A 27,555-nucleotide genomic window follows, 5' to 3' on the forward strand; every position below is an offset into this window, starting at 1 on the left:
TGGCCAGGCCATCACACCAGTTCTGTTCTCATGATGCACTAGGGAGAAGAGAAAAAAATAGCTTTGGACTTCTTTCTGTATGTGAAAGGATTTGGAGTATTTGCCAAAGGCAGTGGAGGGAAAATCTGCTTGTTTTGGGGTTGTTTTCCTCTTTTTGCTCCCGTTCCACGTGGGTTCCTGGGCAGTGCAAGCTTAGCAGCCTGTGCTGATGAACAGGGGTGTCAGCTGGGAAGTGCTTCTCTTGGCTTGGCATGTGGAGCAGCCTGTGAAAATAAACTGGAAAACTTCAAAGTGTTTGCAGTGAAAGCAGTGTTCCCCTCAAGAATGGAGAAGTGTTGCTGTTAACCTGAAAACCAGAGCTTTTGGCTAGAAAGGGGAAAGTACAAAACATTCATTGCACATGCTGGATGTTCTTGTGTGTTTGTTCATTAAAATAAAAAAAATAGATAACAGGGAGACTTTTTTTCACTGGCCAGGCTCATTAAGCCAGAAGCAAACAACATTTTTCTGCTCTCTGGATTTTCACCAGTGTATGGGGCTAAACTGATTTCCTGAGGAAGCACAAGAACTTCTGCAGGGCTGGAGAGCAGTGAGATGTGGGGCTGGGTGAGAACCAGATCAACTCACTGGCTCTTGAAGTCTCTCCCTCTAAAGGGGTACATGACCAGTGCTGGGTTCACTTTTCACCTTTTTAGCTAACTCTAAGAACCTGGGACAAACCACTTTCCTTGCACTTTAAAGGGTACCTTCTGCAAAGTTTTAATTTTTCTTCTCTGTGTGTAGTACCTAAAATATAAATGATATGAATGCTACTTAGTGCCTGCCTACTGAAGTTACAATTAAGTCCTTATTTCTGCATTATTTGAGACAAGAAATACTAATATAAGAAACAAAGGATAAGAAATAATAACATTTTAATGTATTTTTGTTGGTTGAAGTAAAGATTTAATGACTTCCACTTATTGTTGCTTTATCTTTCTGCAGGGATGTGAAAGCAGGAAATATTCTTCTTGGAGAAGATGGCTCAGTGCAAATTGCAGGTAACTTTCCTGGTAGCTTTGAGTAAACTTTAGGCATAATGCATATCCAAGGAAATAGTTTAATGATCAAGGAGAGAAACCTGCATAAAAATATTAGCTTCTAAAAGCCCCACAGTTCATAAAACAAACAAAAAATCCAGCAATAAACAAACCACGAACCAAAACTAAAAGCCAACCCAGAGTTTATTACCTCTTGTTATCTTAAAATACTATTACTTGGAATAATGACAATCAGCAGATATAAATCACTTGATTGTGAAGTCCTCAGAATCAATAGATCAGATAAAGTTCTTGGCATAAACTAGTCAGATTTTGACATCAGCAAGTTTGTAGGCCTGGAAGTGGAGTGCCCAGAGCTCACTGATTTATCAATGACCTGTGAAGTGAATTTCCACAGGTCTCTGGTGAAGGGTGGACACATCCATCAGAGGGAAATGGGCATATCTGATGGTAAAAGTCATTTAAGGAATATCAGCTGGTCAAAGTGCTCCTGTGGATGCTCCCTGCTCTGCTTCACTGGACTGGATGGCAGAGAGGGTGTTTGAGTGGCTGCCCTGGCCCAGCCCAAACTGGGGTGAGCTGGAAGTCATGGGAGCAGTCATGCAAAGCAGAACTGCTCAGACAGTTGCTTTAGATAATACAGATGTGCCTGGAGATGTCTGCTGCACTCACTGCTGGAAACAGTCCTGGCTGGGGATAGACCATGTGGAAAAGGGGACTTGTGGAGTGTTGTGCCCCCTGATCCTCTCCTGATATTTTATTTCCTACAGACTTCACCCTTCTTTTCAGAAATCAAGAATTATGCCCCATCCCTGCAAACACTCAAAATTGAATGGGGCTCTGAGCAACCTGTTGTGATTGAAGGTGTCCCTGCCCATGGCAGGGGGTTGGACAAGATGACCATTAAAGGTCCCTTCCAACCCAAACTATTCTGAGTTTTTGATTATTATTATTGTTATTACAGACTATTAAGTAAGCCAAGATTTTTGGAGAGTACATTTAGAACCTGTGATATTTGTTTTTCCTTCTCTTCCCATGGTGCTGTTTTCCTATCCTGAGTACAATTTTTCTCCAGTTCTCCTTTCCTCAGTACTGTGTTCTTCCTGTGGATCTTGTAGTGCCTTTCCAGTCCTAGTGCCACCTCTGTCTGGGGAGCAGAGCTTTGTCCCTTCCTGCCATCCTGGCAAACATCCCTGTACATGTGTAACATTTTCAATCCCATCTTTATTTGGGAAGAGCCACGTCTGTGTCTGACAAGGTCTCTTCTTTAGTGCTCTGTCCTGCTGGTAGAGTCACAGCAATGGTCAGGCCAGTGTGGGAATTTAGGGGACAAGGCAGTGACAGTTGTGTGGGGGAGAAGTGCCTGCAGCATGGTTTATTCCTTTGGAATATCTATGCTTGGCTTTGCACCTTGGAATGAAAGGTGTAGATTTTCCACCAGGAAGCAGAACATGTTGCAATGCAGTTTTTCTAGGTAGCTCTCCTCTCTGTAGAGGACAATAAGCCCTTTTACAGGACATAACACTATTTCTGTTTAAAAACCTGAAGTGTCTTTGTGTTCTTTTTTAAATCTCCTGGTTTCCTTAATGCCTGCTGTTACATTTCTGATGAGGTGTAAATAATTCAGTTATGTGGCAGCTGATGGAAGGTAGGGAGTGGCTTCCAAAATGCTCAAAGGAGCAGACTTTATGCAGTGAAATCCTACATTTTTTCCATGATAGGACCAAGATATAACATGTTGGATTTGTAATTGCACAAGCTTTTGATGCTCTTTTGGGAGAGGCTGCAAAAAGCTGTAACTCTGAATGTTTCTGCCAGCCTAGAGAGAGCTGCTTGTGTTTCTCTTCCACAAGGCTGTCAGGGCTTGCCTTTTTTGTATTAAGGCTCACTAGCAATAGGTATTTGTGTATTTTTTCTGCTGAGCAATTTTCAGTTGCTGAATAGATTTAAGGTTGACTGGTCTTAGCTCTGTGCATTTCAGGGGACTCATTTTGCCTGTGATTGTACATGTTCCCTAGACTGAACTGCTTGTGGTTTATATGTGCAACACCTAAATGATGAAATTCATCTCTCTGCATATCCTGTGAAAGCAGCACTCTGAGGTCTGCAAAGTTCCTCTTTACAAATTCTTTCTCTGAACATGCAGAAGGACCAACCCTGCCACCTTTCATCAGCCACAGCAGGGCCACTAAACCAAGGTCAGAGGGTTCACTGCAGTGGCAGGAAGCACTCCAGTGTCTGTGGAGGCAGCTGATGACTTGAAAGAAATGAAAATAAATGAATGAATAATAGAGAGGAGCCTGACCTGGTCATAACATGAGATTTTGTTTCTGTGGGAATTTCTGACACTTAAGCTTCCTTGCCTCCTGACCCAGGGTGAAGTAGCAGAATTTCTGGAGAATTTTTTGAGGAGGAAAAAATGCTGGAAGCAAACCAATCCCAATAAAATGAGATTTGTTTCAGCAAGATCAAAGCACTTGCTTTTTGACAATAATATTAATGCATATTATGAATAATTCTGTTGATTATTGAATGCTTCAATTATGGGCTGGATGACATCACTTTGTTCCCATGAAACAAACGCTCTAAAGTTTCTCTGAAAAGTTACACCACGAGATAAAAAACAAAAGATTGATCAGCTGTGGAATGTAGCCTGAGGGTTGGAGTGAATGGGGCACCTCCCTGCAAGGAGCTGGTTTGGTATACATGAAAAATTTAAATCATGTAGCAAGGAAGAAAGACTTCCATTCTTTTATAATGACTCCTTCCCTTCTGCCACTCCTCTGTCCAAACTGCCTGTGAACAGTTGTTGAGAAGGTCTTATTCAATCTTTGGCTTTTGTGACCTTGTGTTCCTGTGCATTTCCTCCTGCTTGACACAATTCCTGTTCCTTGTCCCTGATGAAATGGAATTCTCAAATGGAAATGAGGAATGTACATCTCAATCTGGAGATCCTTTGAGGGGAAAAAAGCCAAGGTGCATTTGAGATTGAGTGGTGGAAACCTCACTGCAGGACTGTACCTCCAACATGTCAGTGAATTTAACTGCTTGAAACTTTCACTGTGTGAAATTCATGGCAGTAATTTTGCTGCAATATTACACAGTTCTAACCAGTGAAAATGAAAGCCTCTTTTGTGAATTTTGGGCTGTGCAATTCTGTTAAGGCTGAACAGAAAAAGCAACTTGATGAAGGTGTGTCAGACATTTCTCAGGTTCTGTTTGTAACCCTGAATTGGTGCTTGTGCATATGGGGAAAGCCACTGTGGGAGTGCTGTGAGTTGAGGTTGCTGCAGGTAAAGAGATGGAGAGATCTGTGAGCTCAGGGGCATCTGCTGGAAGTGGGAATTCTAAAAATTCCTCTAATGGCTTGCACAAATTTCCCAGCTTGAAACTCCTCCCCAAGTCTTATTTTTACTCATGACTCTATTTTTATCTGTGTCTCTGCTTTGGCTTTCAAAAAGTGCATCCACTGACCCAAGGAGAAAATTGCCTTTAACAGATCCAGCTGACCAGCGAGACCTAAAGTGAGGCCGTTTGCTTCTATCTTAACATTTCTTTTTTTTCCCCAAGGGCACTTGGGCTTGTGGCTTGGCACCAAGTTTTTGGTGCCTGTTACAATTCACAGTGTCACTTTCTCAGTTTGAAGTGTTCTCCTTTCCACTGGATTAATCTGCCTTCTGGAGAGAGCAGGACTCTTTCCCAGATACCATTGTTCAGGGCTGTGCTGACAGTGGTTGCAATGTAAATGGAGATAGCCACGTTCCTTTGTGTTCCAGCCTCTCCATGGCAATTACTTCATTTCTTTTAATCAGAGCATAAAACCTCTTTGCTCTGGCATTTATCAGCTCCCTGGAGTCTCAAAGTGCACGGATAAAAACGCTCTGTCAACATAAAACTGCATCGGCATCAGTATTGATGCATAAACCAGGAGATGGCTTCTCACAGTAAGCAAGGCTTTGCATTTGTCAGTTGATTTAATTATGCAGGAGCTATAAATTACTGTGAAATGAACATCTTGATAGACTGGGAAGGGATGGGAGAGGTTGAGGAGGAACTCTCCCAGGATGCATGAGCCTTGCTCAGTATGAGCCACGCTTCAGCCATGGCATGATGTGGGCATCCTACTGAGACTGGATTCAGACCATATCTTTGTTTTCCCCTGATTTTATCCACTGGCATATTAAATAATGCTGCCACCCACCCCTCTGAGATGGAATGTGATGATACAAGTGTCTGTCTGAGAGGCACACATCCCTCCATGTGTGGAATTTTTTGGTTCTGGAGGCAATAACACGATCTCTTCAGGATTTAAACCCAGAAATTCTCCACGCGCACTCCCGAGAGGTGCCCGCAGTGTCAGCCCTGGCCTGGGCAGGCCGTGTTGCCAAGCAGTTGAAGTAGATTGAGATTTCACTAAGTTGTTCAGGACTTGCTAATTGATCCTGGGCAAATTGCCTAACCCCTCTCTCTTTATCTATTTATAAAACGGGGATAGTTAAGGCCAGGCAAAACTTGTGTAACTGAATTTGTGTAACTTTCCACAAATCCATGCCAGCTTGTCACCGGTTCGCTGTGTTCCTGACTGCTCTTAATTCATGGCACTAAAATAGCCCTCTACATAAACATAGAGCTATGATGCAGGCAGTGTCATTCCCCACTTTCCCTTAGGAAACTCTAACTTTGGGAGATTAAATTGCCTGAACAAGGGGCAAGGCACAAATCTAACTGGGGAGGGGAGTGTTGATTGAAGGGTTTGCTCGAGGAGCCTGTGTTCTATCATGGACACCTTGGAGCCTCTTCTGCCTTTCAAAAAAAGGGCCAAAAGTACTTTTCTCTATGATTGGTGGAGACTTCTAGGGCCTCTCCTGCAGCAGAGAGTTGTGAAATAACTTTTTCTTTGTGTCACTGGTACTATCTCTGTTTCCTGAAGAGATGTTGCGCTGTTTGATTGTTGAAACCACTTGTGAACGTCTCTGAGGGCAGTGGGTGGCGTCACCCAGGCTGGGATTTGTCATCCTGAAGTTCCTTTGTGAAGCAGGAGGACAAGTGTGCATTTACAGATCCAATACCACTGTGCATCAATCTAGACTTTAAAAGGAAAGAAGCCTTTGATTCTTGTTCTCCAGTAATCTTCCTTTTATCTGGTGTCCTACCACCTGCTGCCTTCTCAGCACAAAATTGCTATTTATCACTGCCTTCCTCTTCTTGCTGCCAGCTTCATTCATCTTCAGTGCTCTAAAAGCTTTAGGGTTTGCAGGAAAGCACTAAGTAAAACTACAGATATTTTCCCATGGTGAACAACTGAACAAGAAGGAAGGTGACCAGTGAAAATAACATCTAGTGCTGTCTTCTGAAATGCTTTTTGTTTAAAGACAACTCAAAGTGATTTTGAAGTCAAGATTGAATTATTCTGTTTTTCTGCCCCTGTTGAAGTTGAAAACTACTTTAGGGTCTGATTCAAGCACACCAAACTCTGTAGGAGCCCCTCTGGTGCCAGCAGGTTTTAGTCCTGGCTCTTAGTGCACATTCTTCTTTCTTTCCCTTCCATGCACCTTGTAGGTAGCTTCATGTAGTAGCAGGTACTTGGACTTTTTAGGATTAAGGTAATGTAACCATATGAAAGGGCCAAGGAGAGATTATTTTTAACAGCTGACTTTAGATTTGGATGAAACAATCTAGAATGTGGTAGAAATGTGTCTTCCTCAGAGACCTTCCTGCAGTGGTGCCTGTTGTGATGTGGTCCTGCCACAGCACTCTTATGTTGCTGAGTTGTTTGTACTGGGGCTTCCTTTTCAATTTCTGCATTTCCAGATTGGCCACAGTAGTTTTGAAGTTTGACAATTTGGATACCATAGTGCCAGGAATTGTTGCCTCATGGCGTGCTTTTCAAATACTGCTCTGCAACTTCAATGCCACTGTAGAGTGTCCTGTAGGATATGTGGTTTGCAGCACATTTCTGCTGGAAGAGACAAAATCGGCCATATTTTGTGCAGAGCCTGCATCAGCAGGATTGAAATCCCATCCTGGATTGGTTTTGCTGTGATATGAAAGTCTGGAAATCTTTATGGGTATTGTTTTTTTTTAGCAATCTTTGGTTTAAATGACTGAAACAGCTCCAACAGATGAATCTTTTCTATGTTGCTTCAGAAAAATGGAAAAAAAAAAAGAATCCCACCACTTCCATGCAGACACCCTGGAGACTGTTGTGTGCTGTCAGATTGCTGGAAGTTGCAGTTTCTGGGCTCCTTTGGGATGGCTGACAGTCGGTGCATCCCCAGCAGTGGTGGCTGCTGGTATTACAAGCCAGCTCCAAGCGTTTCCAATTCCTCCCTGTCTCTGGTGATTCAGTCCTTGCCAGTTATCACCCTGGTGAGCCAATGTAAACCACGAGCTGCCAAGGAAGAGTACAAATGTGTACACACTTCAGAGCTATCCTCAATTTCATGGATTTCCCCATTTTCTGGGGTTCAATTCATTTGCAATAACCCATTTCTGTTGTAACCTTTCTGGGGGCAGAGAGATTGAGGCACAGATGGTTCTAACTGCTCAGAAGAAGGAATTTAACCTGAACTTGTGGTTGGAGTTGTGTTTTATTGCTTTCCAGATATTTCCTGAGAGCAGGCACATTCTTATCTGAATAGCTGGGCTTGGATAAAGTTAGCAAGATGACATTTGAGAAGATGGTCCCAAAGTCATTCCTTACAGGGGAGTAGCACAGGCTGTTTGAGCCTGTTTTAGCCCACTGGAAATGAGGGAAATTAATTGGGAAAACATTAAATAAATCAACCATGTAATGAAAGAAACTTTAATTCCATTTAAGCTTTCTTCAGATGGCAGATATAAGGGCCTGATTTCCATCTGGAATTTATAAACCCGGGTTTGATGTGAGATGTGGTGAATTCTGTGTGAAGGACTTGTGTTTTTACTGCTGGAATGCTTTTGCTTTGAATGGCATTTCCTTTCCCCTCAAAATGACTGCATGGAAACTTGAGGTAAGATAATATGTGCAAGTTCAAATCCAGCACATCACAATAAAATGCTGATGGCACTTGGACAAGTTTCTGTTAGTATTATCTTATTTAAAAGAACTTCTGATTGCTCTTGTGTTTAGAACAATAGATCTTGGGAGACTTCCTGTAATGAGCAGTGAAAGGCAGCTTTACTCTGAATCTTTTAGGGAGCTCCTGCAGTTTCTGAGAAAAGCAAAAATGGTGAATACTCACATGGAAGATATCAAAGCAAAAATCATTATTGCAAAAAGGGTTTCCAGAAGATTCAAATTGCCGTACTGATGGAGACAGTGATCCATCTAGGAGTGCTAAAACTCCAAGCATAGCAGGAAGCCAAAATCCCTTTGGGAAAAGGAAAAAAAACAGGTCAGCACATCTGGAAGAGCTGAATCCTAATGATAGGCTTTTGTTAGTGCTTATTTTAGCCCTGTGATTTCTATGCAACTTTATTTAATGTCACCTTGCAGTTACCCCTGTCTGGTACTTCAGTGGGCACTGAGTTCCTCTCCTGGAAGTCTCTAAATGAAGTGAGCTGGAAGCTTGCAGCATCTTCTGAGTGATAATTTCAGAGGTGTTCCTCAAATATTGAAATTCTAATGAGAAGTGACTCACTGCACTGCTGGTGTGGTGCAGAGGGAACTTGGGACAGTCCTCATATGGATACCATGATTTATACATTGTAAGGAGGGATTTTATGTTGCAGTTAATTCTCCAATTTAACATCCTTAAGCCATGGAGTAACTCTGGCTCCTTGGGCCACAGAAGCAAAGGCTTTTACATTTTGCATTGTCAACAGAGTTTCAAGAATTTTCAAACCAGTTGTGGCCAATAACATCCTGGTTTTATGTTCAATAGCCCTGGAATTTCAGAGATTTGCCCTCCAAGTCTGTCACCAATCTCAAAAATGGCATCTTAGATTTTGATTGCTTGTACTGTGTTTAAAAAAAAAAGTGATTGTGTGGATAAAGTTCTGGGGGATTGAGTTATATATTGAGTTACAGGCCCATTGCAGGTCTGTAATTCAGCAATACATAAATAGTGTGGTTTGGAGCAGTTCTGTGTTAACAGTTTCTCTGTCACTTGCTTTTTATTTTTTCTCCAAACCAAGTGCCATCCTCTCTTGAATGACTTGGTTGCCAGATCTTTGGTAATGCTCTTCTCTGAACAAACATACTTTATTCTGTCCCTGTATGCTGCTGCTGGTAACAGATTCTGTTTTCCATGCCATTCTTAATTACATAAAACATGAGGCTACAGCATAGTTTTCACATAAAAGAGTGATTTTTCCCAAGAAATGCAATTACCAGTGGGCACAAAGGGCATCCTGGTTTGTGAAAGGTGTTTCAGGTGGGGTGATGCTGTGCAGGGTGTGAGTCAGTGTCTGTGAGGTTTCCCTGGGATGCTCAGGCTGGTCTGTGGCAGTTCAGGGCACTGAGCATTTCAGCCATGGAAGATTATCAAATAAAACATATTCTGGCAATAAAGCATCCAGAATAAAGGGCTGATAGCTCAGTTAGAACAGTTAAATGCTTTCAGGGGGCTTTTTCTGCACCCAGCTTGGTTGCTGTGGATGTTACAGGATGCTGCTGGAGGGTCAGAGCAGTTCTGTGTGTGTGCAAATGCAAACCCAGCTCTGGCTGGCAGGGCAGGTTTGTACAGCAGCAGGGCTGCTGGGGCACTGTGGGCAGGCTCTAATGTGCCCAGTGGGCTGTGATGGAAAGTGGAATTTTCCTCTCTGCCAGCCAGGGCTGAAAGCTCTGCTGTCCCCAGGAATTGAATGGTGAACTGCTGAATGGCAGTTCATGTACCAGCACTCAGAGCTAACTGTTGATCATTCCTCCTTTATTAGGAAACCCCTCATGCATGACTGCATGGTCTGGTTCTTAATGGGTGGCTGGGAATATGAGGGGAAAGAAGGGACAGCCCTTCAGTTTGCTCAGGACGTGTTCTTAATAAATTCTGCTTTTGTTTTCTTTGCAGACTTTGGTGTTAGTGCGTTCCTGGCCACTGGTGGTGACATTACCAGGAATAAAGTCAGGAAAACCTTTGTGGGCACACCTTGCTGGATGGCACCAGAAGTTATGGAACAGGTGAATTGTTTTTCCTAGTGTCCTCTGAGCTGATCTGCACCTGGAATTTCCTGTTATCAGCAATGCCTATGTTTATTTCTAACTAAGATGATAATTTGATATCCTGAAGGGTTTTCTTAAACACAGGATTTTCTTTGACTTGCCTATTCCAGCCAGACTCTTACTGGGGAATGTAAAGTGTTCAGTAGATTTTTGCTCCATTGCTTCTCTTCAGGTTCCTGCCCAAGGTGAGGATGAGACAGCTCAGTTCTTGCATAAAGAAGATAAACTGCCCCTCCCTTTTGCATGAATGTGAGGTAGAATAGAAATATAGAAAATAGAAGCACCGTAAAAATGCCATACACAGCTCAGTAATGTGCTCTTCATCTGCAAACAAAACATTTGGGGTGTAGTTAGTTGTGATATGTCAGAGTGGGGTGTTAATTCAGTATAATAACATGCATTTGACTTCATTCAGGTTTTTAACTTCTTTTTAGATGCTGAGGAATGCTTGCCTCTCCCCCTTCTTCCTCTGCATCTCATAAAAGATGTCATACTTCTTCCCCTTGCATGGAGAAATGCCACTTTTTGTCCTCCACTGCTTCTAGACTGAACTCCAGAAGCTTTGTCTGTGTGACTTCTGGTGAAGGACACCTGGAAACTTTGTTTATGTAAAATTGCTGCCCATTTCTGAGCAAAATTCACAGAGAAAATTACACCACAGTCTTACCAAGGCATTTGCAGTGGCTGTCGATGGCATTGATGTTCACTGCCATGAACATTCTGAAAATTATCCCTCATCCCCTTAAAATCAGTTTGACAGAGGCCTGGGTTTCTGACAGGTGTGCTAAGCAGAAATATAACTGGCTATAAATGAGCTTCCATTTTCCTTTCCAATTTTTTTAAACAAAAATATTTAAGGGTTTGTTTTATTAAAGTGAATCCACCTTGATACATTTCTCCTTCCTGTTGTTTCCAGAAAAATGTTTTGAAGCTTGGGAGGATCTTGAATAAGACCCCCATGTATATCTGTATCTAAAATCAAAGGCAGCTAAACACAAGTGCATTAAAGTGCATTTTTTCCAATATCCAAAACTCCCTGAGGAATAGAGATAATTTTGGAGTAGCTTAAATATATTATTGATGAAAGGCTTGTTCAATGCTTGGCCTTTTCAGTGGCTCCCCATGGTGGGACTGAGGGGCCAGTGCATCCCAGCACTGCTGCAGCCTCCTCAGAGTGCAGGACTAACAGGGCAGGATAAAGCCACACTTCCCAAGTCAGGGCTGTCTTTGCAAACTGGATTCTGAACTGCTTCACTATCATATTCTTCTGCATTTTTTATTTATTTAATGCTGAGTTAAAATAAAGAAAAAGAGAGTATTTGGTGGTTTTGAAGGTAGATCAGAGCTGTCCCTTGCTTTTCTGTCCTGTGTGTCGTGCCCAGAGCTCAGCAGCCTGGCCAGGACCTAATGGTGCTGCTCCAGGCTCTTTGCAGCTGCAGTCCTCAGGACAAAAGGGAAAAATGCCTTAAAGAGAGAGCTAAAAATGGGAAATGAAGATTTCAGGGACAATATGAGGGGTGGTTCCCCACAAATGTGTTTCCAAAGGAGGAGTAAGTTTTTTACAGAGTGCACTACCTGCACCAAGGCTGTGCATATGTAGCCAATTGCAAATATCAAGTTAAAGCAGTATTTTAATGAGATGCTGATGATGCTGATGTGAAATCCTTCAGTGTCCATGAGATGATCTTGCTGCCTTCCAGCAGGTGTCACTCTGAACCACTGGATCCAGGCAGACAGAGGGACAGAGGGCTTGCTCTAAGTTAGCCTTTCACATGTAGATATTATCCACCAATTCCATCTGGTACACTTCAGCACCATTAAATTCCTCCAGAATGTTAATATTTGATTGCTCAACATTGTCTTTTAATGTATGGTCACTCGATGGATTTATGGCAAAAAAAAAAAAAAGTTGATGAGAAAAAGAAATGTTGATATAAACTAACTGCAAGGTGGTGACTAATGTATTGGACAGATGTCAAGATGAATTACTGCAGACAGTTTTGAGCTTTTTAGTTTTCACTTGCAAGCAGGATTATGTGAAATAATGAAAAAAACCCTTGCATTGAACTGTTAAAATCCTGTCTGGAAATGGAGAGATGTACAGTGTATTGGTGTGCTGCAAGAGTAACTGAAAGATGGAGCTAAAAAATGCCCAAAAGTTATTCTACAAACCTAAAAATAGTGTGAGAAGACAAAAAGCCACTTTTACAGTGTATTTCTTCTTGTTCTGGGCTCTTTTAAATGTTACTAGATATCTGCTTGTTTATTTAACTGACTTGAAATCTGTTCAAAGTCATGGCATCCATAAACTGAGGCACTTCAAGAAACATTTCAGACTTTTAGGGCTCATGAAAATTGTGCTTACAGAGTGGAAGAAATCAGTGCAAGATATAAATTCCTGTCTCTATTACAAGTTTCAGTCCAACTCTAGTATTACATGACAAATAGTACAGGAGGGGTTTTTGTTAGTTTGCCAAGATTCAAGATCATCTTTAAGGTAGCTTGGGGATTGCTTTTTGGCTGCATCACAAGGAGTGTCTTTCTGAAGCTTGTTAGGTTAGCTGAGCACAGTACCCTGTTAGCTCTGCTCTGATCCAATTTTCATTTTTCCATAGTTTAGTTAGAAGAAACACAAACCATCCTAAGCAACCAAAATGCTTTGATTTTCAGAGCTGCTCTTGAAGTTAGTACATAATGTCTCTCCCCTGCAGAGGAGAAAGCAAGTGCCAAAATATTACCTAATGATAATGAGGAAGTAACTGCTTTGGCATATGAAATATTTTTTCCTGTGCAGGAGGGGAAGTAAATGCTATAAATTTTCCTGAACAAGCCTGTGTTTAATGTCAAGTGCAGAAGCTACTGTTAATTAGTGGAGGGAAATATTAGTCTGCAGGCAGGAATGAGGGGCTTTTACTGGGCTGGTGTGTTGTGAAGTTGCAGGATGGAGCATATTTGCAGTCAGGTTGATTAAAAGTGTAGTGAGGCGGGTGTCCCAAGGGGTAGCAGTGCATCTATTAACTATGAGAGTTTTATTGCACTGTGCAATGGATCTCTGTGCCTGTGTGCAGAAGTCAGAGCCTGGGTTAGCCCAGTGTCCCTTTATGTTCTGCAGTGGAGTTTATGGCAGAGCAGTCCTGGTTGTACCATGCACAGCCATGATTTTCACCAGACTGTGACTTCTGAAACACCTCCTGGAAGGGTGAGGAGCTGGGGGAGAGAAGGGAGAAAGTGTTGTTCCCATCTCTGTAGTGCTGGTCTTTCCAAATTCATGGGGAAAGGGTGTGTGAAAGTACAGCAAGAGGCACATGATAACGTCCTCTAATATTTTTCAGGTCAGAGGATATGATTTCAAGGCAGACATCTGGAGCTTTGGGATCACTGCTATTGAACTGGCCACAGGAGCAGCTCCTTACCATAAATACCCTCCGATGAAGGTGAGCAGATCTCCAGATATTTGTGGAAGATGAGGGATCAGTGTGTTCTCTGGATGTTTTCAGGAATTTGGCTAGCATGTTGCACAGAAGAGTTTGTCCTCCCAACTTAGCACATTGCATAGAAGAATTTGTCCTTTCAACCTGCACTTGTGGATCATGATGTTCTGGGATGTATCGAGTCACCTTTTAAAAATACCCCCCTTCATCAGCATTATCTGAACCTGCAGTTTTTATTTAGATCCTGAGTCTCACCATTCTTAAGGAAAGTGCTGTGTGTTTTAAACCTCTGAAGTCAGCACTTGTTTTTAGGGTTGTAAATAATGATCCAGAATGCCTTATGGGCACCCAGTGACACTTGGCTAGCCATTCTTTCTCTTGCACTGATAATCCTTCTTAATGCCTGTCAGACATTCTCCTGATACCTCTCCTGTTACCAGTTATCCAAAAGAATGTTTAATTTTGTTTAACACTGGCAATCCTGTCAATCACTGATCCAGTTCAAAGTACCACATCAGTATGAAACTGTGGTGTTGTCAACAATAGTATTTTATTAAAGCTGAAATGAAAGAAATGTTCTTATTTTAACCCTGACACACCAAAATTCTTTTTCAAATATCTTGAACCTTAGATCACCTTGTAAGTTTGGCTAACTTTCTGTTTTGTGACTCTTGAACCAGGAGCTGCTTCTAGCCTGCTGCTCATCTCCTTTGTGATATCTGATGAGGCTTTATCTCAATCACAAAACTTTAAACCCCTTTGGCCCATCCTCTTGAAGACCAGTTCAGTTCTCCTTGTGGGATGTGTGGTCCTTGGGATCAAACACGAGCACGTGGAGACCTGTTCTACCCCCAGGGCTCGTGGTTACAGCAGTGACCTGGGATATCAGACCTGTGGGTGTCAAGTCCCTCCATTGTTGGCACTGGGACAGTGATGTTTCACACAGGCACATAGTGATAGGACAAGGGGGAGTGGCTGGAAACTGAAAGAGGAGAGATTTAGATTAGATGTGAGTAAGGAATTCTTTACTGTGAGGGTGGTTAGGCACTGGAATGAGTTACCCAGAGAAGCTGTGGATGCACCATCCCTGGAGGTGTTCAAGGCCAGGCTGGGTGGGTGTTGGAGCAGCCTGGGCTAGTGGAAGGTGTCTCTGGGCATGGCAGAGGGATTGGAATGAAATGAGGTCCCTTCCAACCCAAAACATTCAGTGACACTGTGGACAAACTCCCATTTTTTCAGTCCCACCTGCTGAAGTGCTGTGGGAGTTGGGTGTCACTTCTTCAGGGCCTGGGTGCATCCCCTCCCCACCACAATCACACTGGCATTTGGAAATCCAGCTACTCCTCAGTCAGAACAGGCACATCCATGCCAAATGGATGGACTTTGCACAGGGTTAACTCTTGCAGAACAGAATTACTTTTAATAATTGTCATCTACGTGCAGGGACTGTTGAGAGGCTGAGTAGTTCAGAAATGCCATTAAATTTCCTACAATATCAGTGGCTGTGGCAGAGCAGAGAGCAGTTCAGGGGAAAGTGCTGCTGGTTTAGGTGCTGCTGGTTTTATTGATATTTCCTTCTGGCTGTGATTATTGGTAGCATCTTACAGCAGCTCCTGCAATTTTTACTTCAATTTATTGTGGTTTGAATGCACAGGATGAAGCTTTGAATACCAACATCACCTATTTAATATCAAGAGCACCTACTTAGTGCTGTCATATGCTAGATAGAATTGAATTCCCAGTTCTGTGGGGTTTGGGTTGCAGTCATGCAGCCTGCAAGACGCCTTCTCTATTTTATTTATTGAATATAATTTTATTGCACTGCAGATTAATTTTGTTATGCAGCAAAATTACTCATGCATTAAGTGACCCTTCAAGGAGTGGGGAAGAAAGCAGGGAATTCTGTCATGGGCTGTGTAATTTCAGCTAGATTGATGGGCTTTTGCTGCCCTAAGCAATGTAGCTGTTGAAAGCTATTTAAATGTGCTATGTGCTGTTTCCTCTTCTAAAAATAGATATTCATCTGTATGTAGGTGACAAGTGAAAATGGAAATGAGTAATTTTCTTCCTTTCCTTCAGAATATTTAAGTGATGTGAGGGAAAGAGCCAGTTTGCCTTGATAGCTGCTTATGTGAGGGATGTCTTCACCTGCTGTCACATTGGTACATGGAAGTGAACTCCTGTATCTTTTTATGTTGTTCCTCTGTCTTTAATTTGATTTCTAGCTGAGAAATACCTCAGGGAGGTACATTGAATCAAAAGCTTTGCACAGCTGCTCATCCTGAATGAGGAAAACTGGTAAAATTCTGCTCTGCTTGCACTTTTAATCCCACCAAACAGACCTGAAAAGACATTCCAGCCTTGTGTTTGGCCCACAGACTGCAGTGTGGGCCAAGAGATGGGATGGAATGCAGTAAATTAAATTGTGGTTCTTTGTTGTTTACACATCCTTGTTGACTCAGATGCTTGATGAAAGTGCTTGTCTAAAATACATTTTCCCCAAGATCTGTCTCTGACAAAACCCAAGAAAGATCTCATTGCCAATAGCAATAATTATTTCAGGTTTTAATGCTGACACTACAAAATGATCCTCCATCTTTGGAAACTGGTGTGCAAGACAAGGAGATGCTGAAGAAATATGGGAAATCATTTAGGAAGATGATTTCATCGTGCCTACAAAAAGACCCTGAAAAAAGGTAAGAATGGATCACACCAAAATAAATTAAAATAAACAAGCAAACAAAAAAAAACCCCCTAACCCAGAAACATCATTTTGTTCCCTATTTTTTGAAGCTGGTATGCTCTGTGCCCCTCCAACCTTTCAGTCACAAGGAACACAGCAATCTTGCTGTGTGGCAACAAATTCTGTTCTTGTTTTTATGGATAAATGTCTGGCCCTGTGCCTGGCCAGGGCACACATTTTCCATTTGGGTTAATGAGAGTGCATCCCAGTCCAGTGCCTGGGTAGGGCCATTCTCCCTTGGCCACCTCCAGCAGGTGACTTCAGTTCATGTTTTGTTCCCAGCCTAAACTGCTTTGTGTTTACAAATCAGAAATTACAGGTTGGGCAATGTGTGTTTACTTGCAAAACTACATAAATAAACTTTTTAAAACTTAGCAGTGCAGAGAAGGCTTTCAGTGTAGTTTTGACTTGTTTAATTATATGTATTATTTGGTTTGGATGGGAAATCAGGAAAAACACTGACAAATTTTACCAACATGTTTTCATCAATACAGATTGCTTAAGTGACCTGATGACACTTTCAGCCTTCCTTCAACAGTATCTTGACTGCTCAGTGACGTAGGAAATATTACCAAGGGGATGCTGTGTGTGCTGTGCCATTTTTTAATACCTCTTAGGTTGTTTTTTTTTTCCTCCTCAGTAAGCAGACTTAATTTTGGAAAGGAAAAAGTGCTTTCATAAAATAATAATAATGAAGACATTTTTCAGTTCCCTCTTGTGTCAGATCCAGGAACACAGGCTTCTCACGCACTGTGCAATGAGTCTCTCTCTTCCAACAAGCATTGCACTTGAAATGCATAATGAATCCAGTGGAGTGCTTGATACAAGTTGATAGCTGGGTTTTTTTTTTCCCAGCATGACATTTTTTCACCTTTCTAAGGCATATCCTATCCTGGCAGGTTAGGATGTGTGCTGGTCAGGTTATACATAATCACTGAATTGTGGCACAGCCCTGCTCTCCTCAAGCACTTCTGGCAGCCACTGGTGTTGTCCTGACTGTGGGGGCAGGAGGTTGGCATATTGCATGGGAGTGAATTCAGTGCAACTGCTTTTTCATTATTTTAGGGGCTCCTTGCTCTGAGGTGGATGCCTTTTGTTGGAGTAGTCTGTGATGAAATAAACCCTGTGATGAATGGCCTTTGCAAGTCACTGATTAAACTCTGTTACTATTTAAGCACTGTTTGCAGTGTGGAAAATGCTTTAAGCTGCCACTCTCTCATGTAGGCTTGAGTCTTTAGCAAATTCCTCCTAAACCAACCAAGAGATGTCTCTCCAGTATTTATTCTAAAGTCTGACTTAAAGGGGAAAATAGTTTATACTTGTTCATGTTCTTTTAGACCCAGATTGATCATCCTGCCTATATTTAATAGAACTAATTACACACATTTAATCAGGTATCTCTGAAATAACTGGTACTTGCACAGGGTGAGTACTGCACTCCAGTGATGTTTCTGTGACTTCCATTTTGAGCAAATTTTTTCTGTGATTCTGTTGGTTATCTAAGAGTCTCAAGTTCAGCATCAAAATGGGAGCAAATTCTCCCCACCAGTCCCAAGTTATTCATTGCTTTTGAACAGAATAAACCTTGTTCAGAATACACTGAGTAATTTAAAAGATTGCTGGTGTAAAATTTACTTGGAATACATTGATTTTAGGGGAATTATACAGGAGAAGCTGATGCCCTCACGAGATGCCAACAAGCTGCAGCAGCCTGGAAGACCGTTGGGTTGAAAGGGAGCATTTATAATTGTCTTTTCTACATCTGTTTTTATTGACAGACCAACAGCAGCAGAACTCCTAAGACACAAATTTTTCACAAAAGCAAAGGTAAGAAAACACTTTCCAAACTGATTTGTGCAGAGGCTGTGGAAAGGACTTTTCAGAAGCACTATAGGTGTGGGTGACAGCTTTACTGGCAGGAGTGTGGGCTCTTTCACTTGGAGCCAGCAGAGCTGAGTGGGTTGAATGGGCCATTGTGAAGGAGCAGAATAAAATCCCCCTTCTGTATCTCCTGAGTATGCTGTTGTTAACAGAAATTATCTAGAAATTCTTGAGCATTTAAATGTCTTTTGGGTTTGTAATGGTGCCATTCTGGCTGCCTGTCCAACCACAAAGGTCTCTGCTGCAGTGAGTGTAACTTACATTTTAGTGAACTCTCCAATCAATCAGTGTGTGAGGGGCTGAATGAGGCCCACTGTGCAAGAGCTACCTAAGGATATTTCATCCTGTGTTGCCTTATGGAAAGTGAAGATGCTGTGATACAAACCAGTGGGAAACTCCCATTTCTAGCCTTGGAGAGAAGTGCCAGCAAGCATTATGTAATTACTGCCTGGGGATTAGTGCATCTGCAACGTGCAAGGTCTTACTGAGGGAGACAGACAGCAGCAACACAGGGCAGGATTTGCATTTCCATGAGCATGGGGAATGTTTTCTGTTTGCTTATTTTTTTTTGTGATCAAAGTGCACAGGATTTATACAGAATACAGATTAAACTGTCAAAAAGAGACTGCATGCTTGGCATAGCACAGCAGCATCACCAGTTAATCAGAGTAGTTTTCACCTCCCAGATTAAGATGGTTAAATGGATTTGGCCACACCAGGTATCTGTACAGGAGCTGGATGCCCTGTTAAAGCTGACAGGAATCTTTACAGGTGCAACCCAGGGAGAGCTGCACTTCTTCATGAGGATCAGATCATGAAGTGCTGATCTCTTTGGTGACCAGTGACAGGAACTGAGGGAATGGCCTGAAGCTGTGTCAGGGGATGCTCAGTTTGGATATTAGGGAAAGGTTCTTCCCCCTGAGGGTGGTGGGGCTCCCCAGGAAATGGTCATGACCTCAAGGCTGCCAGAGCTCCAGGAGCATTTGGACAACACTCTCAGGTGGGATTGTTGGGGTGTCTGTGCCGAGCCAGGAGTTGGACTTGATCTTTGTGGGTCCCTTCTGACTCAGGGTATTGTGTGATTTGATAATTTTAGGAGCCAGGGAAGTCTGGAGGGTAATCCAGTTGATGAAATGCTGAAGTTTGCTTTAGGGCAGGTTTAATTGATGTCTGGGCTCTTGACAGTACTAACTGGGGTTTCACTGTCTGTAGTGGGATTTTAGGCAGCTGATTAGTCTGCATTTGTATGCTGGATGCACACTTGGTGTCCAAAGTGACAAGATGGTTTACACATTGCTGACCTTTCTCCGTTTGGTTCTGCAAGTTCTGGTTCATGTTACACTTCATTGTGTGTTAAATCTCCTTCATGCTTTCCTTAAGCTGCTGGAGACATATTAGCATGGGTGGTGATAGAAAATTAACATTATTGTAAATGAGGCACTGCTTAACCAGCCAGCACTGGAGTGCAAAGTGTGCCACTTCACACTTGGGGTTAAATTACTGTCACACATCAGCCACATCAGCTGCCAAACTGACAGCTGCAGCTTGAGGGCTGAGGAGTGCAGCTTCTATACATCTATATTGAGTCATATATTTAAATACCATCTAGGTTATGTAAAAGAATGGTTTGATAATGCTGGGAGCCATTTATCAGGAATGACAGTGTGTCTTGAGGCTCTCCATCCTGCCTGCAAGCAACCATCCTGGGGGAGCTCTGTGTGGGCAGGGCCAGCAGAGCTCTCCAACTGCACTGGGGTGCTGTGGAATACCCAGCCAAATGCCAGAATGTGGCCTGGACTGCCCTGCTTCCCCTGCTGCCACAAGTGAGAAAATTGTATTCTCAGGAGCCCACACTGGCCACTCTGGAGCAGCCTGCTGAAGAGGAAATTTAATACAATAAAGCATCACAGCAGTTCCTCAGTATTCAGTCTATTGTGATCACTGCATTTACTTCTTCTCTAAACATAAATGCTGTACATTTTTTCAGCCATTTTAAATCTTGCTGTCCCAGTTTCTGTTTGCTCCAGCACAGAGGGATTCCTACATCCCAACCTGTCTGAGGTTTGCCTTTGACAGTTGGACAGGCATAAATTTAGGAGTAAGATAAAGCAAAGAGGTTGAATCCAGGTGGTGTAGTAGCTGCAAGTGGAAGAATGCCAAATGCCTCAGCAGGGTACCAGATACTGCAGTATAAAAATGTGTATTTCCAAATAAATCAGAATAATATCCAGCTCCTCAGTTGTTAATTCCACGTCACTTTGCATAAGGAGAGTGCCACTGTTAACTGGAAAGGTATTTAGTATGAAACATCACATACTGCAGCCCAAAGCAGGGGAGTGGTTCATATCCTTGGGGGAGTGGGGATGAAACATGTAAACCACTTTCTGCTAGAAACAACTTAACAGTTACTTTATCAGAGACAGTGAAGGCATCAAAGAACTGCATTTTCAGCAATGCAAATGTTTGCTATTTTTTTCTTTGCAGAATAAAGAGTTTTTACAAGAGAAGATGTTGCAGAGAGCACCAACAATCACTGAAAGATCCAAAAAGGTACTGAAAACCTCCTGGGCTCTTGCTGTTACAGTTGTACTATTTTTTGTGCTTGTATTCACATTTTAATAATAACAACTGCAGTACAGCTTTTTCTAGGTAGAGCTATTCATTTCAATAAAATAATCAGACACCATGGCAGGTGATGGAAACTGAAGATGCTCTGTGCTATTTCTTCTAAAATCAGCTGTAGAATCTGTTTGCTTGAGATGTAAATTCTGTGTTCTTGTGCTGGGCAGGTCCGGAGAGTCCCAGGCTCCAGTGGGCGTCTTCATAAGACTGAAGATGGTGGCTGGGAATGGAGTGATGATGAGCTTGATGAGGAAAGTGAGGAAGGCAGAGCAGCAATTTCACAGCTCAGGGTGGGTCCTCAAACTTCACTGTCTCTGTTTTGTTGTCCAGTTGTGGTAGGTCTAAAAATATTTGGGGAGCACATGATACACAGCAAGCTGTAATCCCTTCCCTGGAGTTGGGAGCTGAAGCAAAAGAAGCAGACTGAAGGTTGAAGAAATTGTATTGATCTGTTCTGTCATTGTGGTGGGGCACAGCTGCTCTCATTTAGGAATGTTCAGCATAATTGGAAATGTTAATTCAGACAGCCTGCTCCCAGCTCAGAATACTAATACACTGCAGCTAGGATATTCACTTTAAGGGTGCTGACTGCTTGAGATGCTTTCTTCTGGAAGTGTCAGAAGAGGTTTTATCCTACTGCCCACTCCAGGATGGAGCTGAAATCAATAGGGCCTGTTCTTATGGCTGATTCCTGAAACATGCAGAGCCTGGTTCTGCCCCCAGATACACTGAAATCCATTAATCCTGGTAAAAAACCTCACAGCATCCCTGAAGTCACAGGAGGGATTAGTCTTGTGCTTGAAAATCCTCAAGAAAGCACCACTTCCCCCTCTCCCAACACATATACAAGCCCACCAACAACTCAGAGGAATAATACATGATGATCAGCTGAAAGATTACAATGAATTTTCAGGTTGTCTTCCCCCAGCAGCCACCTGTGTGAGTTTTGACTATAATGGTTTGCCTGGTCTCTTTTCACTACAGCAGGTGGCTGGAAGTGGACTGTGTTTTAATCATCCTGTAATTGAATTAGTGAGACAGTGAAGGATGTTTAGAGGAAGCTTTTCAGTGTGAAAGGGAAAAAAGCAGTATTGGTTTGAAGTATTTATCCTTTACAACTTCTCTCATTTCTCTTTCATTAGTCTGGCATCTGTTGCTGTTCTGAATAGATACTTGAATATTAAATGCAAGATTTTGCATTTTTTCAGCATCTTCTGAAATGCTTGGATTTTTAAAAGCCATTTAATACAGTAAATGCATTATTTGTGACAGCAACTCTTGTGATTTCTTAAAGAGCTTATTGTGTCCAGCTTCATATTATACATGATCAAGGGAAATCTCTTGGCACCAGGTAGCTGCTACTGAAATTTTTTTATGAATAAGCTATAAGATACAAACTGAATTCTTCTAAATTCCTTTTGTAGGCTAGAATACTATCAAATTTTAGGAGGCAAAATTGTAAAAGACCCTAATTCTGTTCCAAAGATTATTTAGAGCTTGTATCTTGTGTCAAAGCTCAGGCTGCCATGGCTTAACACTGTTTACTGTGTTTTGAACAGCACTTACTTGTTTCATTCCTCCTAGGCAGGAAAAAGCAGATTGACACACATGTTTACAAGCTCCTTTTCAAGACAGTTTTTATTTTGATGCTTTGATATATTTTCCTTGTACTGCTGCCTGTCCTGATCACTCTCATTTGGGCTGTGCTTGGCCCTTACTTGTAGGTCCCTCATTCAGCAAACCTTTAGGGAGGATTTTGGAGTAGTAGGTCTTGATTCAGTTACCTCCCTGTAGAGGTATTTTATAATTTTGGAGGCACCCCATGTGTAACACAGCACTCCTGGCTGTTCCAGGATGTCAGGAAGGGCACTGTGGAACCTCAGACCTCTCTGAGTACTTGAATTTGATTCCTTTTCAAGCAGTCCTAAGACTTGTATCCAAACTGCCAATTTTTTGCCATGAATACAGTGGTGTTATTGAGGATTAGTGTTTATCCTGTGTTTTTGGTCATATTTCAAACACTTGGTATAAATTCCACCTGTCTATAAATCCCTCTGCAATTTTAACCAAGTTGTTGGGTAGAATAACTTGTGTTAACTAGGTGGCACCTTTTTTTCCTGCCCCTTGCAGTGGGGGTGGAGTAGAAGATTTTTAAAGGTCCTTTCCAACCCAAAACAATTTGTGATTCTGTTTGTACCAGCATTTTACTGCAGTATAAGTAAAAGGAGGCCCTGCAGATTGACTTAATGTGCCAAAATACTGAAGTATTAACCTGCATAAAATCATCTACATAAATGGAAAGTGTTAGTATTTTTTACTTGTTTCCACTTCACAGAAAAAATGGGGTGAATTTAATATGTGCAAACATATATTTTACAAGTCTCTTCCTAGGACTGCACCTGAAAGCAGGCAAATATTTATTATACCCAGAGCCAAAAATATCTCCTCAATTCACTGAATATGGTGACTTGCTGGATCAACATTACTTTTTGGATGTAAAGACCTTCTGAACTTCCTCTCTGCATTTAAAACCTTGAATTCAGATTAAAGCAGTTGTGCTCTGTGGGCTTTTAAATGGTGCACTTTCTGTTACCTGATCAATCTGTGCAGTGGTGAGTTGTGTGGTCACATTTCACTGCTTACTCACATCATCTTTGATTACACAAGCAAAAATTAGTTAGAACTAATCTCCAAAGTCATCCTATTTGTGCCTTAGGTAAATGTTTTTAAATGTTTGTCCTGTTTTCTTTCTGTCCATGTGTTTAATAAAATAATAAAATTGTTAAGGTTGGAAAAGACCTCCAGGATTGTTGATAGCCCAGAGCCACTGTGCTCACCACTGACCCTGTTCCCAAGGGCCACCTCGTCATATTTTCTGAGCACCTCCAGAGGTGGTGACTCCAGCACTTTACTGAAAGGGTGCCCAGGGAAGAAATCTTTCCTAATACCCAATCCAAACCTTCCCTGGTGCAAAGAAGTCATTTCTTCTTTTCACTTGTTACCTGGGAAAGAGCCTGATCCCCACCTGCCTGCACCCTCCTGTCAGCCAATTGTGGAGAGTGAGAGGGTCCCCCCTGAGCCTCCTTTCCTCCAGGCTGAGCCCCCCTCACCTCTCTCAGCTGCTCCTGGGACTCCAGGGCCATTCCCAGCTCTGTTGCCTTTCTCTGGACTCACTCCAGCCCCTCAATGTTCTCCTGGTAGTGAGGGACCCAAAACTGAACCCAGCACTCAGGGTGCCTCAGCAGTGCTGAGTACAAGGGACAGTCCCTGCTCCTGCTGGCCACACTGTTCCTGAGCCAGGTGCCATTGGCCTTCTTGGCCACCTGGGCACTTGCTGCCTCATCTCAGCTGGCTCTCACCACTTGTGTTGGTCATTTCTCTGGATCAGTTGTCAGCTGAGGGGCAGGGCCAGTGTTCCCATACTCACCTGCACAGTGCTTAGCACACTGATCGTTCCTTTTATGTGATTCCTGGAGGCATCCAGGTACTCTTGGATGTGAGCTTTGTTCCTGGAAGAACACTGCAGCACCTGTGGCCTGCAGGTGTGGAGCAGGGCTGTTTCTATGGGAGCAATGCCATGTTTTTCATCCCACCTGGTAACTGTCAAGTAAAGGCTGAGCACACTGAGATGGATTTCAGGCTTTACTTTTCAGACTGTGTGACTTTTTCCCTGACACTGCCTGCACACAGTTGTGCTGAGGGAGCTGTTCCTTCTCCCCCTGTCCAGAGGCCTTTCTGAAACTTGCTGTTCTGAGAGTAAGACTTCTTAACTTTTTCTCACAAGAAGCCATTGAGTCATATGCTACAAATTGCTTTGATCTGCACTCATTAAGATAGTGGCCACTGTTAGTGGAAAAACTCTCTCAGAGAAGGGGCCTGATGAGGTTTTATGTTCTGCTGTCCAGTTTGTACTGTCCAAACAGCAACTTGTTGGACCATTATGTGGAGAAGGAACAGGGTTTTCTTATTCCCAGCATGGACCAAACCATCCCACCTATCTCCACTAATTGGACTTGTTGGAAGTCAAGGTTGCAGGCTCTCCTAATTGCAGGGCTTTCCAGGAATACTTGGCAATTCCCCCCTGCTCATGTGAAACAGCTGGTGCAGTGCTATCTCTGTTTTACTGATAAGCAAAAGTTGGTCACGTTGCTTTGCCTGCACTTTCCCCATTGTTCCCAGGTCTCTGTTTCACTGCTGACTGTGCACCCACCTGTCAGTTCTCTGCTTTCTCTCACAAAGAGCACAGTAGAATGCAGGGTCCAAAAGCAGGGAGAGCAGACCAGGGATTTCCTTCTAAAAAGCAGCACAAGCAAGGCTGATTCCTCCCTCCCACCCTACAAAGGTTCTGTATGTTTTAAGCAAGTTGGTTTGGAAACTACCTCCCTAAGTAAGTGAAGAGAACTTGTTTTCTAGCAGAATTCTGCCAGGCAGATCTGTGTTTATCTTTTTCTGCCAGACTTGAGTAGCTTAAAATAGATTTTCCCATCTTGATGCTTCAGTAATTTGATCCAATCTGAGTGATCTTCAAGAATCCTGGATTTTGCTAATGAGTAACAGTGATAGCTACTTAGGGTATTGTGTGCCACTGTGGAAATAATGACTGCAGGGTTTGAAATGTGGTTGTGTTTCTGGGTGGTATAATGTGACAACAAATTGTCTGGTGTTCCTTTTATCATGCATCTTAATACACATGTGTAACTTCACACAATGAGGTAGGTTTCTCATGTTCAGTATGGTTCTGACCAGTCCTCCTAGTCAGTAAGCTTCACTGTGGTCTAGGCAATGACATCTTTTTCTCTGTTTTTCAGTCTCCCAGAGTGAAAGAACCTGTACAGAATTCCGAGGTAAGTTATAATTGCAAATGGCTTCTTGAAAAGTTGACTCCTAATTATTGCTGGTGTTTCAAGGAACATGCTTTATGAGCCTTTGAAAGCAATATTGTGTGAAGTAGAAGCCAGGATCTAGCTGAGCTCTGTTTGAAGAGCTCCCTATAAAAGGAATCCTTGGCTGTGTAGTGCCAAGAGCTCTTCTTGAGGTAAGTTTGTTGTATATCTTGTCAGCTTGCTGTGGCAAAAGTCTGTTTGTTTCAAGGTAATTAATTGGTCACAATAATAATCTGAGCAAAACAACTGTCTTCTCATCTCCTCCTTAAAAAAACCTCCAAACTGCACAAACACAACAGAACACAACTTTAGGATGTCTGGTTTGCATTGTCTAATTCTCTGGTTTGGAACCTCTCCTCAGAACTGTGAAAGAATTCTGTAGTAGTATTTGATAGCAAGGACAACTTCAGTTGCAATTTATCATCTTTCTTCAGTTCTGAACTGTTTCTTACATTAGGAATATTACTATGTCTCATCTTTCAGTGATAGGAACAGCTTATCTGCCAGAGGCTGTGCAGTGTCTGCCTTTTCCCTACCTGTGTTGAAAGATAAACAGAGCTGTCTCCTAAAAATTAGTCTTGGGTTGGGCTGTCCTGTTCTTCCTTTATTTGTTTCCAAGAAGTGTTTATAAAGGGAGATTTTGAGAAGACTACAGTTCTGGCACTGTAATTTGACATAAATTCTAAATTTTAAAAAAAAAAAAGCTGAAAACCAGAATCCCTTTGGGATGAATTTTCCTATTGGAAGTCTCCTGTCCAGGTCTCCAGGATTGGAGGTGATTTATATTTCCTACAACCTGCCAGAGTAAGCTGGAGGGCACACTGAAGTGCCATCAAGCTGACAGTTCTTTGGCTCCTGTGCCAAAATTAGTTTCTCTGTACTGAATAACAAGAGGTAAAAAAGAGATTAAATTTCCATTTAGCTCTTTTTCCCCACCCTCCAATTAATTTCATATGGATTTTTTTGTTTGCTTGATTGGGTTTGTTTTTTGCAAGAGACTTAAGTCCAATCCTAAATCTTCTCTAGTGTGATTTGAAGAGCTCTAAATTCACTTTCCATTGACACTCAAATTACTCTGACATTTGCTTGGTGAAAGGCTCAGTTGTCAATAGTTATCTTAGTGCTTTGCTGGGGTTTGTTCTCTGAAAGGAACCACAAGTCAAAGCAGGGCTCCTCTGCTCTGAGGGCATGGCTGCTTGAAAATACAAGTAGGACTCAGATTCCAGGAAAGAGGGAGACTGAAGGATAGGGTGCTCTCATCCCAGCTGGATGTATCTATGTACATGCAGCCTTGCCACAGAGTGGAATTTTTGTCCAAGATCCACAGCCATGCTGGTGTCTTGGTTTACTGGTGAGTAGAACTTGCAAATGCCAGGACAGAATGGGTCCCTGGACATATGGACACATTAAACTGAACTTCTCCAAGTGGTTTATGTGGCAGACAAGCACTTCTGGGAAAGCTGGTGCTTGAATCAAAACTCTTGAGTTCCTTTTCTCACTAAAACTCCTTTTTGCTTGCAGCTGTTTCCATCAGCTGAGCCTCCAGGTCCTTCACTCAATGCTCCAGCACAGGCACCTACTGAACTACCTCAGGCTGCAGGACAAGCACCTGCACAACCTCCAACTGCTGTACCTCCAGCCAGCCAGGCTCCTCCAGCAGCCCCAGCCCCAGCAGCAGCCCCAGCAGTAGCCCAGGTAAGAGCAGACTCCCTTCCTTACCTGTTCAATTCCAGATGTGCCAGAACAGTCTGAAACAGTGGAAGTTTGACATATTATTGGCAACAATAAAATAGCTTTGATACTGAAATCAACC

At 42.5% G+C, this 27,555-nt stretch overlaps 1 protein-coding gene across 2 annotated transcripts in view; it reads left to right on the plus strand.

Moving 5' to 3' along the window:
• OXSR1 (oxidative stress responsive kinase 1) overlaps positions 1–27,555 on the plus strand; it is an 88,356-nt gene that overhangs the window by 53,695 nt on the left and 7,106 nt on the right. For both annotated transcript variants that reach the window (XM_005491423.4, XM_074546297.1), the window contains 9 exons: positions 985–1,040; positions 10,031–10,140; positions 13,515–13,616; positions 16,176–16,309; positions 18,135–18,183; positions 20,722–20,787; positions 21,027–21,149; positions 25,668–25,703; positions 27,264–27,437. In XM_005491423.4, coding sequence (XP_005491480.2) covers positions 985–1,040; positions 10,031–10,140; positions 13,515–13,616; positions 16,176–16,309; positions 18,135–18,183; positions 20,722–20,787; positions 21,027–21,149; positions 25,668–25,703; positions 27,264–27,437 — 850 coding nt within the window. The remainder of the gene's footprint in view (positions 1–984; positions 1,041–10,030; positions 10,141–13,514; positions 13,617–16,175; positions 16,310–18,134; positions 18,184–20,721; positions 20,788–21,026; positions 21,150–25,667; positions 25,704–27,263; positions 27,438–27,555) is intronic.

Source organism: Zonotrichia albicollis, chromosome 1, assembly GCF_047830755.1.
Source record: "Zonotrichia albicollis isolate bZonAlb1 chromosome 1, bZonAlb1.hap1, whole genome shotgun sequence".
Classification (NCBI taxonomy): domain Eukaryota; kingdom Metazoa; phylum Chordata; class Aves; order Passeriformes; family Passerellidae; genus Zonotrichia; species Zonotrichia albicollis.